The following is an 11,036-nucleotide window of genomic DNA, read 5'->3' on the forward strand; positions in this document are numbered from 1 at the left end:
GTAGAAGTTTGGGGAACAAAACGGAGAAACATGAATATTGGAAGGGGGACACACTACTGAGTGTGCGTGAACAAGATCTTGGTGCACGAGTGGACAGTAAGTGAAATATGAGCAGCCTATGTGATGTAGCGACAAAAAAGCCCAACACCATCTTGGGGTGTATCCAGTGGTGGGATTCAAAGGATTTAACAACGGGTTCTGGTGGTGTGAGTCAAATAATTTAAGAAGAAGAAGAAGAAGAGTTTGGATTTATATCCCCCCTTTCTCTCCTGCAGGAGACTCAAAGGGTCTTACAATCTCCTTGCCCTTCCCCGCTCACAACAAACACCCTGTGAGGTAGGTGGGGCTGAGAGAGCTCCGAGAAGCTGTGACTAGCCCAAGGTCACCCAGCTGGCCTGTGTGGGAGTGTACAGGCTAATCTGAATTCCCCAGATAAGCCTCCACAGCTCAGGTGGCAGAGCTGGAAATCAAACCCGGTTCCTCCAGATTAGATACATGAGCTTTTAACCCCCTACGCCACTGCTGCTCCTGCTGGTTGTGTACAGCTGGTTGTGTACAAGCAGAATTTTAAACAACTGGTTCTGTTGAAGTGAAGCAAACCTGCTGAATCCCACCACAGGGTGTATCAACAGAGCCATAGCATCCAGGGTAGGCCTCTGTGGTCGGCAGAGGCAAATTTACTGGTGGCCCCCGGCCGCTCCATGATGCGGCTGGCCTCTACCCGGGCCAGGGCTTCTACCGCCCTGGCCCTTGCCAGGTGGAACACTCTTCCATCAGAGGTACGGGCCCTGCGGGATCTTGGTGAATTCCACAGGGCCTGTAAAACAGTTCTGTTCCACCGGGCTTTGGGGAGGCCAGCCACGGATTCCCCCTCTAGGATGCCCTTGTGTTGCGTGCCATCATTGGCACGCCTGATATACTATCTAATCAGTACTGTCCCCTCCCGGCCTTGGGATCGGGCGCCATATATTATTGCTGCTGCTGCGTTTTATGGTTATGGATTTGTAAATTGTTTTAAATTACCTTAGTTTTTATGTGTAAAATGTTGTTTTTAGCCTGCTGTGTTTAATGTTACTGTGTATTGTTGTTGCAGGCCTGCTGTACGCCGCCCAGAGCCCTTCGGGGATGGGCGGTTTAAAATCCAATGAATGAATGAATGAATGCATGCATGCATGCATGCATGCATGCATGAATAAGGTGTCATATTCCCCCTGTACACTGCATTGGTCAGGCCTCACCTGGAGAATTGAGTACAGTTACATTCACTTGAAAAATGATGTAGTCAGAATGGAGCCAGTGCAGAGGAGAGTGATGAAGAGGATGATCAAGCCCTTCGAGGAAAGGCTGAGGGGCTAAGGCATGTTTAGTCTGGAGACGAGGAGGCTGAGGGAGGGACATGATTGCTCTCTTGAAGTATTTGAGTCACAAAGAAGTCTGTAGCCTGGGAGTAACAATGAAGATAGCAGCCAATAGGTGAATGCATCTGAATGAATAGAAGTATCCTGGTCACATAGGCTGCTCATATTTCACGTATTGTCCACTCGTACACCAAGACCAGGATACTTCTATTCAGATGCATTCACCTATTGACCTTGCTATCTGCATTGTTACTCCCAGGCTACAGACTTCTTTGTGACTCACATACCAGGCTACTCTATTCAGAGGGCCTCACCTTTTGACCTCACAGCATATATACTCCACTTGCTTTCCATTCCTACCATCAGATCCTCTGAAGATGCCAGCCACAGATGCAGGCGAAACGTCAGGAGAGAATGCTGCTAGAACACGGCCGTACAGCCCGGAAACCACACAGCACCCCAGCAGAGAATAAGACTCGCAATAATGGGTTTACATTACAAGCGGAGAGGTTCCATGTCATGTTGAAGTCTTTCACGGCCGGAAGCAATGGGGTGTTGTGTGGTTTCCGGGCTGAATGGCCGTGTTCTAGTAGCATTTTCTCCTGATGCTTCACCTGCACCTATGGCCGTCCTCTTCAGAGGATCCACACAACACCCCGGAAAGGTTCCAACTGGATATTAGGTAAAAACTGTTTACGGTAAGAGTTGGCAACCGTGGAATCAGCTCCCTAGGGGCGTGGTGAACTCCTCGTTTAACCAACAGCTGGACAAACACTTATCTGGGATAATCTAGGCCGGGGTTGTCCAACTCTGGCGCTTCAGATGTTCTTGAACTACAATTCCCATCAACTGGCCATGCCAGCAGGGGTTGATGGGAATTGTAGTCCATAAACATCTGAAGCCCCAGAGATGGACACCCCTGATCTAGGCTGATCCCGCATTGAGTAGGGGGTTGGGCTGGATGGCTCCTTCCAGCTCTGTGATTCCTGTTACTTGCATTTTAAAGCTCGTCCTTGTTAATTCTCGAATTCTGAAGAACCAGAAAGCTGTGTGGTAGGTTTGTATGTGATAACGGTCCCAAGGTTGCATTGGCAAAAGCGTGCAAGCAGAAAATTAGCCAAACTATGGACACACCTGACATCATGAGCCAAGACAGAGGTTGATTCCCCACTGCAGAGTCGACTAGATTCGACCCGGTTCCCTGAAAAGGAACTGACCTAGGTCGACTCCATTGTTACTCCCCACAGCAGCCGAGTTCGTCCCACCAGAGCTGAGCTCAGAGGGCGGGATCACCTCAGCGCCTCTTCTGCTCTTTGTTCCCGATTGGCTGTCGTGTTACCATGGGAACGTGAACATGCGTCCGTTTTTTTTTAACATAACGGCAACATAGCCACAAATCAGTGCTCTATGTAGCTAAAAGCAGCGTGCAAACGTGTGCTGTTTATATGTATGGCCATCGCTTCATATACAAGAAGGATTTTTTTTAAAGGGCGCGCTTTCCCCCGCTGTGAGTCTTTCGTTCTGAGCATGCCCAAAACACTGAACTGTGATTGGCTGACCGGAGGGAACAGTTCCTCGATGATTCCCCACTTTACCGGCTTCGACCTGAGTTCGACCTAGGTTCGCTGAAAAAGTTGTACCTCCCTGATGGAGTCGGAATTTGACAGTTTGAGGGGGTGAAGCTGGGACGGAACCGTGTCGAACTCAGCGGCTGTGGGGAATACCTAAGTCAAACCTAGGTTGAACCTAGGTCAAACCTGCCAGTGGGGAATCAACCAGAGAGAACCTTTTCTTCCCTCCTCAAAAAAGCACATAATGTTTTGCATTTACTTTTTTATCCTTCCAGGTGGTGCCACACGTTCTTTGCTAGCTTTTGGGGACAGAGAGGAAGCAGATTCCTTGCGACCTGCTGCGGTAAGTGTGGGACTGTGGACCTCGCCCCGGGTGTCTCTCCCCCTCCCCCACCCCACCCGTAGGCTGTGGAGAATCTTTCCCTACTCTGTTATCTGTCCTGTTCACTAGATAAAAAATAAAAACATCTGATGGAGGTTTAAACCATGGACGTCAACATCTTATTTTGGATTGGCCTTAGAAAGGAAAGAATTCTTACATTTCATAGAATCGTAGAGTTGGAGGAGACCCCAGGGGCCATCCAGTCCAACCCCTTGCCATGCAGGAACACACAATCATAGCACTCCCGACATATAAGAACATAAGAACTAGCCTGCTGGATCAGACCAGAGTCCATCTAGTCCAGCATTCTGCTACTCGCAGTGGCCCACCAGGTGCCTTTGGGAGCTCACCTGCAGGATGTGAAAGCAATGGCCTGCTGCTGCTGCTGCTCCTGAGCACCTGGTCTGCTAAGGCATTTGCAATCTGAGATCAAGGAGGATCAAGATTGGTAGCCATAGATTGACTTCTCCTCCATAAATCTGTCCAAACCCTTTTTAAAGCTAATATGTTCATCCAGCCTCTGTTTAAAAACCTCCAATGGAGGAGACTCCACCACTCTCCGAGACCGTGAATTCCACTGTTGGACAGCCCTGACTGTCAGGAAGTTCTTCCTAATCATTAGGTGGAATCTCTTGAACCCATGACTCCTGGTCTTAGTCTCTGAAGCAGCAGAAAACAAGCTTGCTCCCTCTTCAACATGACATCCTTTCAAATATCTAAACATGGCTAGCATGTCACCTCTTAACCTTCACTTCTCCAGACTAAACATCCCCAACTTCCTAAGCCTCTCTTCATAGGGCATGGACTCCAGACCTTTTGCCATTTTGGTTGCCCTCCTCTGGACCCATTGCGGCTTGTCAATATCCTCCTTGAATTGTGGTGCCCAGACTTATACACAGTATTCCAGATGAGGTCTAACCAATGCAGAATAGAGAGGTACAATTACATCCCTCGATCTTGACACTATAATCCTATTGATACAGCCCAGAATCGCATTGGCCTTCTTGGCTGCTGCATCACACTGCTAACATGTTTCGCTTATGGTCTACTAAGACTCCCAGATTTTCTGTATTTGTTTCGCTTTTCAGGGTCTGGTGACCTATGAGGATGTGTCTATTCAGTTCTCTGAAGAGGAATGGGCTCTGCTGGATCCAGACCAAAGAAGGCTTCACAAGGAAGTCATGGAGGACAATGGTCAGAATGTGGCCTCTCTGGGTAAGGCTCTCTTTCCCCTTGACTCACACATACTGAAGGCAGAAGTCCTTCCTTCTAAGAAGGACCCCCCATCTCGGACCTGGATGGCCCAGGCTTGCCCAGTCTCATCAGCTGTTAGAACAAGGTGACCAGACGTCCCGCTTTTGGCGGGACAGTCCCGCCTTAAACCAATTTGTCCCACGGGGATTTTTTACTGTCCCGATTTTTGGAAGGCTGCCGCACTGCCTTCTGGGGCGCTCCCGGTTCCGGGGGCGGGAAACAGGGGAGCGCCCCAGAAGGCAGTGCGCTGCTGCGGCCGCGCATGCCCACGCGCACGCCCGCGCGCCCACCCTGGTCCCGGTTTAAAAAGGTGACAATCTGGTCACCTTATGTTAGAAGCTCATTTGTGGTTGAATGGGAGACCACCAAGACAGACCAGTGTCACTGTGCAGAAGGCGGCCGTGGGAAACCACCTCTGTCTGTCTCCTCTCTAAAAAGCTTGCAGTGTTGCTGTAAGTCAACTGCAGCTTGGCAGAACTTTCCACCTCTACCAAGAAGGGCTCTGGATGCTCTCAGTAGGGCAGAGGCAAAGCTATAAGGGGATATGGGGTGTGTGTGTGTGTGCTGAGCACCAGGCACATACTTAGGGGGCAGAAAATCGCCCCCTTCCTCCCTGTGGCGCCCCTTCCCCCCACAGTCCCCCCCCCCACACTTACCTTAGTTCAACCTGAAAAAGTTCAGGCTGGAAAAGCGGCCTCTTTAGTTCAGGCTGAAAAGCGGCTTGTTGGGAACTAAACTTCCCTGGAGAGAACTTGCGAGCCCCAAGGTCTCTTGGGAAGTGTAGTTCCCACCAGGGCATTTTTGCAGCCTGAACTGAACAGGCTACTTTTCCAGCCTGAACTTTTCCAGGCTGAACTTTAGTAAGTGGGGGGTGGGGGGTGGGCTTCACTTGCTGAATTCTAGCTCTCCAGTTCTTTTTTGAGTTCAGCTCAGCAGGTTCTGTTTCCCTGCTCCGGGGCTGGAGGGAAAATGTATGCCGTTCTGAGGCTGAGTAGTATTAAAAAATGTCCTCAATAAAGAGACAAATGTATAAGTCTTAAAAAATTATTTCTGGATTGTTAGTAGCAGTTTTGGGGGATCCGTCACTGCCTTTTCCCGTGAGGTCTCTTCAAAGGAAGAAAAGCTATTTAGACGGTTGCTGTTTGTCAGAGCCACAGTAGGCTGGAATGTTTGATCCTGCTTGCCTTGGGAGGGGGTTAAGATACTGTCCTGGTGGCTGTGTAGTCTAGCGCTTCCCTTTCCTCTGCTCCGCTTTGAGTCACTATCAGGAACAGCAGATGGATCCTTCTAGATCAGGGGTCGGGAACCTGCGGCTCGGGAGCCGCATGCGGCTCCCTCACCCCTGCACAGCGGCTCCGCCCGGGCACAACACAGTTGTCCGGGAGTGGGGACTCTCCCCTTCCCGGACCTCGCAGAGAGCCCCAGCCAGCCCCTGACCGCGGGCGCTCCGACGAGTGAGAGCGCCGTGGAGATGGCTGGCCGCAGCCCTCGTCCATCTGCCAAGGTCGACAGCGTCGGGGGAGCGTTGGGCGGCTACCGAGCCGCCCAAGCCGGCTGGGTGGGACCGGAGGGAGGACGGGGCTGGCGACGGAGATGGCAGCGGCGCAGCATAGAGCCCGCGGACCTGGCCGGATCGGCCAGGGCAGCAGGCGGCAAAGGGAGCTGCGCCCGCGCAGCGGGACGGCGGCCCCAGCTGCAGAGGGCCCCAGCAGGCGCCGGAACTGATGCCCAGACAGGCGAGAAGGAGGGAAGCAGAAGGAGGAACCGACGCCTGGACGGGGCCGAGGTGGAGAGGGGGAACTTTATGGATCCGACAAGCTCCGGCAGGGAAAAAAGGTGGAGGGCTGGTCACAGAAGAGGGCGGTGTGCTGAGGAGGGGAGGAAGAGGGAGGAGGGCGTGAGAGACCGGGAGAAGGAAAAAGGACAAGGTGGGAAAAATGGAGGAGGAGGTGGTGCCCGGGAAAGCCAGAAACTCAGAGGTCCTGGTGTCCCAAGCCTCACCCCAGCTGCCCAGGCAAGCAAGCATGCAGCTGCCACTACAGAGCCATCCGCTACAAAAAAGGGATCTCCTCCCCACTTTCTCTCCCCAGTGCACGTGCCCATGAGGCTCCACCCTTTACCCGCACACCCCCACAAAAAATGTTCAAAATCCACACTCCATACAAGTAAAATTCAATTTACTCTGTAGCACCGCATGGACTCCATAACAACACACTTCAACTGTCTATACAAAGCATGAAGGCAAAAACCAACATATACAGCGCTATCCTCATTTCAAATGCCAAAAATATCTGCGGCTCCAAGTGCCCTCCCCTCCGTGGAAAACGGGTCCAAATGGCTCCCTCGGTGCCAAAGGTTCCCGACCTCTGTTCTAGATCCAATCAGGATCTCCCTCTCTTCCCACCACGCAGATCTTTTAGGGTTAAAAAAAAAATTCTACTTCTTTTCCCCCTAGAATTGGGATGTCTGGAAGTTGACCGTCTGTCTCTTTCCCCCAAAGAGCAACTTCTGGTTCCCAAACCTGGACCCGTAAGCCCAGCGGAAGAAGCAGGAGATCCAGTTGTCCAAGACACAGAAGAAACTGAGAAATCAGCAGGTAGGTGCCTCCTTGTCTGGTGAAAGCAAGGTCGCCTCTTCTAGGACATGCAGCCCAATCCATGAAGGAGGAGGGAGTGGCGGTAGAGCGGCTGCCGGGGATCCTGCCTCCTAAGAAGCAATGGGTGCCACAGGCGGAGGCGAACGAGAAACTCCTTTCTCCAGTGGTGGGATCCAAACATTTTAGTAACAGGTTCCCATGGTGGTGGGATTCAAACGGTGGTGTAGCGCCAATGGTACTCGGCGGGGCACGATGGGAGTATGGCCGGGCATCCTGGGGCGGGGCATTCCTGGGCGGGGCTGTGGCAAGGACGCAGCCGCTGTGCCGGTCCTTGGGTGGGAAACGAAGGCACGCAGGCGCAGGCTGCCATGCACGCCGGTGCACCTCCTGCTAGACTGCTTCAAGTTCTGCGTGCTGCTGCTGAGGAGGAGGAGGGGCGTAACTGAGGCAAAAATCATGTGGCAAAATCACCAATTAGTCACCCCCTCTCGGCACACACAAATAATGAGTAATCTACTCTCGGGAACCTGCGAGAACCTGCTGGATCCCGCCTCTGCCTTTCTGTCTTGGGAAAGCCCATGGGTGCACAAGACTTACAACACCCTTTTGACCAACATAGGTCAGAAATATTTCTTTGAAAACATTTTCAAAATGCTTTCAAAATGTTTTATTACTGCTATGAAAACATTTTATGGTGTTGTATCCAGTCCCCCCAATTGAAGGAACAGCATCACTTTCAATGTTATTTAAATTGTGAACCCCAGATTCTCCCTTTAAGGTGGATTTAAAAGGAGAATCTGGGCTCCCTAGTTTAAACAAGTGATGCTGGAATCCACCCCCAAACAGCATCTTCAATGGTGTTTAAACTAGGGAGCCCAGATACTCCTTTTAAATCCACCTTAAAGGGAGAATCCGGGGTCCCCAGCTTAAATAACATTGAAAGTGATGCTATTTCCGGGTGGATTCTCCCCACCCTGAAACAGCATCACTTTCAATATTTAAATTGGGGGCCTCAGATTCTTCCTTTAAATCCATGCTGAAGGGGGTGGATTTAATAATAGGGGGTGAAGGGGGTGAATTTAATAATAATAACCGTTATTAGGCATTGAGAGAATAAAAGAAAGAAAGAAAACAAGTATTGGCAGGAAGGGGGGGATTTAAATGGAGAATCTGGGGAAATTTAAGGGGTGCCTGCTGTCAGGGGTGCAATTATTAAAATAGCAGCACCAAACTTTCATGGATTTTTCAGGAGACTCTCCTGATGATATCACCCCGGTTTGGTGAGGTTTGGTTCAGGGGGTCCAAAGTTATGGACCCTCAAAGGTATAGCCCCCATCTCCTATTAGCTCCCATTGGAAACCATGGGGGATGGGGCACTCCCTTTAGGAGACCATAACTTTGGACTCCCTAAACCAAACCTCACCAAACCTGGGTGGTATCATCAGGAGAGTCTCCTGAAAAATCCCTGAAAGTTTGGTGCTGCTAGCCTAACAACCGCGCCCCCTGCAGGCCAAAAACCAAAAAACACTGAAAATACAAAAAAATCCCACAAATGAACTGGAATTTTTGGTGCCCGCCACAAGGGGGCGCCCTGGGAAACCACCCACTTTGCCCAATGGGAGGAACGCCTCTGCCCAATGGCGCAAGCCCGGGGTGGGGCACCCTCCGCTCCGTTGGCACTACATGACTGGTGTTGAGCAAAATCCTCTGAGTTTCTGGGCTATGTAGCTGTGTTGCTCCCCACCATTGAGTAAAGTCTCTCTACTTCTGCCAGCCGCCCAAGGTTGTGATGGTGGTTCCTGTGCCGCTGCGGTGCTGGCCAGTGTTGTTGGTGGTGGCCCCTTCCTGTGGGGGGTCTTCTGCTGTAGCCTGGGCCCCATCAGATCCAGGGAGGGGCTCTGGCCCCGGCCCCGGACACCAAAGGTCTCTCTAATCCAGCCTCTGGTGTGACAAGTCTAGTCAGAGTCCCTAAAAGGTTTTCAACAAGAGGGGCAGATTCAAAGCTCTCCTCTTTAGAGAAAGGCTGCTTCTGAACATGGAGGTTCCACTGGGCCACCTTGTCTCAGATGGAACCCTCCTCCAAGAAAGCATCAACATCTAATAAATACATGACAGAAGGTGTCTCCATCAATTGATTCATGTTGTGCCATCAACATCCTCCTTTTCTTGATTATGCTTTGCGTGATGGTCTGACCAGTCTTTTTGCTTTATTCCAGAGTCTGATGGTCCCCAGAACGAGTTGGAGGGAGAAGCACAACCCCATTTATTTAATGAAAAAGAGCAAAAAAGAAACACTGAAACAGAATGGAAGAGCGGGGATGAATGCTCTGCTTCACCGGGTGCTGAATCCCAGGGGTTTGATACACATGGCATAATTAACGCAAAGGAGAACTCTGATAAAAGCTTGGAGCGTGGCAAGAGGTTAGATAGGAAGGGAGACATTCCTGACCATCAGCAAGTCCACACTGGGTTGAAACCACACAAATGTTTGCAGTGTGCAAAGAGCTTTAATCAGAGTTCACATCTTATTGTCCATCAACGTGTCCACACGGGGGAGAAACAATACAAATATCTGAAGTGTAAAAAGAGGTTTGCTGACAGTTCACAACTAATTAAACATCAACGAATCCACACTAGGAAGAAGCCACATCAATGCTTGGAGTGTGGAAAGAGCTTTGCTTCGCATTCACAGCTTACTGTCCATCAACGAATCCACACTGGGGAGAAGCCGCATACATGTTTCCAGTGTGGAAAGAGGTTTGCTGACAGTTCACAACTAACTAAACATCAACGAATCCACACTGGGGAGAAGCCACATAAATGCTTGGAGTGTGGAAAGAGCTTTGCTCACAGTTCAAACCTTACTGTCCATCAACGAATCCACACAGGGGAGAGGCCACATAAATGCTTGGAGTGTGGAAAGAGCTTTGCTCGGAGTTCACACCTTACTGTCCATCAATGTACGCACACTGGGGAGAAGCCACATATATGCTTGGAGTGTGGAAAGAGCTTTGCTTCACGCTCACAGTTTACTGATCACCAACGTACGCACACTGGGGAGAAGCCATATAAATGCTTGGAGTGTGGAAAGAGCTTTGCTTCACGCTCACAGTTTACTGATCACCAACGTACGCACACTGGGGAGAAGCCATATAAATGCTTGGAGTGTGGAAAGAGCTTTGCTTCACGCTCACAGTTTACTGCTCACAAACGTACGCACACTGGGGAGAAGCCATATAAATGTTTCCAGTGTGGAAAGAGGTTTGCTTCACGTTCACAACTAACTAAACATCAACGAATCCACACTGGGGAGAGGCCACATCAATGCTTGGAGTGTGGAAAGAGGTTTGCTGACAGCTCACAGCTAACTATCCATCAACGAATCCACACTGGGGAGAAGCCACATAAATGCTTGGAGTGTGGAAAGAGCTTTGCTCACAGTTCACACCTTACTGTCCATCAACGAATCCACACTGGGGAGAAGCCACATAAATGTTTCCAGTGTGGAAAGAGGTTTGCTGACAGTTCACAGCTAACTATCCATCAACGAATCCACACTGGGGAGAAGCCACATAAATGCTTGGAGTGTGGAAAGAGCTTTGCTCACAGTTCAAACCTTACTGTCCATCAACGAATCCACACTGGGGAGAAGCCACATAAATGCTTGGAGTGTGGAAAGAGCTTTGCTCGGAGTTCACACCTTACTGCTCATCAACGTACGCACACTGGGGAGAAGCCACATAAATGTTTCCAGTGTGGAAAGAGGTTTGCTGACAGTTCACAGCTAACTATCCATCAACGAATCCACACTGCGGAGAGGCCACATCAATGCTTGGAGTGTGGAAAGAGCTTTGCTCACAGTTCACACCTTACTG

The 11,036-nt window shown here is 50.5% G+C and overlaps 1 protein-coding gene across 1 annotated transcript; it reads left to right on the forward strand.

Moving 5' to 3' along the window:
* Positions 1-3,204: 3,204 nt before the first annotated feature.
* On the forward strand, positions 3,205-11,032 carry LOC125424854 (zinc finger protein ZFP2-like; the record flags this gene model as incomplete). Its single annotated transcript, XM_048482292.1, has 4 exons — positions 3,205-3,272; positions 4,400-4,526; positions 7,021-7,161; positions 9,378-11,032. Coding segments are annotated over exons 2-4 (1,830 nt in total), but the record flags the coding sequence as incomplete, so codon positions are not given.
* Positions 11,033-11,036: the final 4 nt, after the last annotated feature.

This window comes from Sphaerodactylus townsendi, unplaced genomic scaffold (assembly GCF_021028975.2).
Source record: "Sphaerodactylus townsendi isolate TG3544 unplaced genomic scaffold, MPM_Stown_v2.3 scaffold_1233, whole genome shotgun sequence".
Lineage (NCBI taxonomy): Eukaryota > Metazoa > Chordata > Lepidosauria > Squamata > Sphaerodactylidae > Sphaerodactylus > Sphaerodactylus townsendi.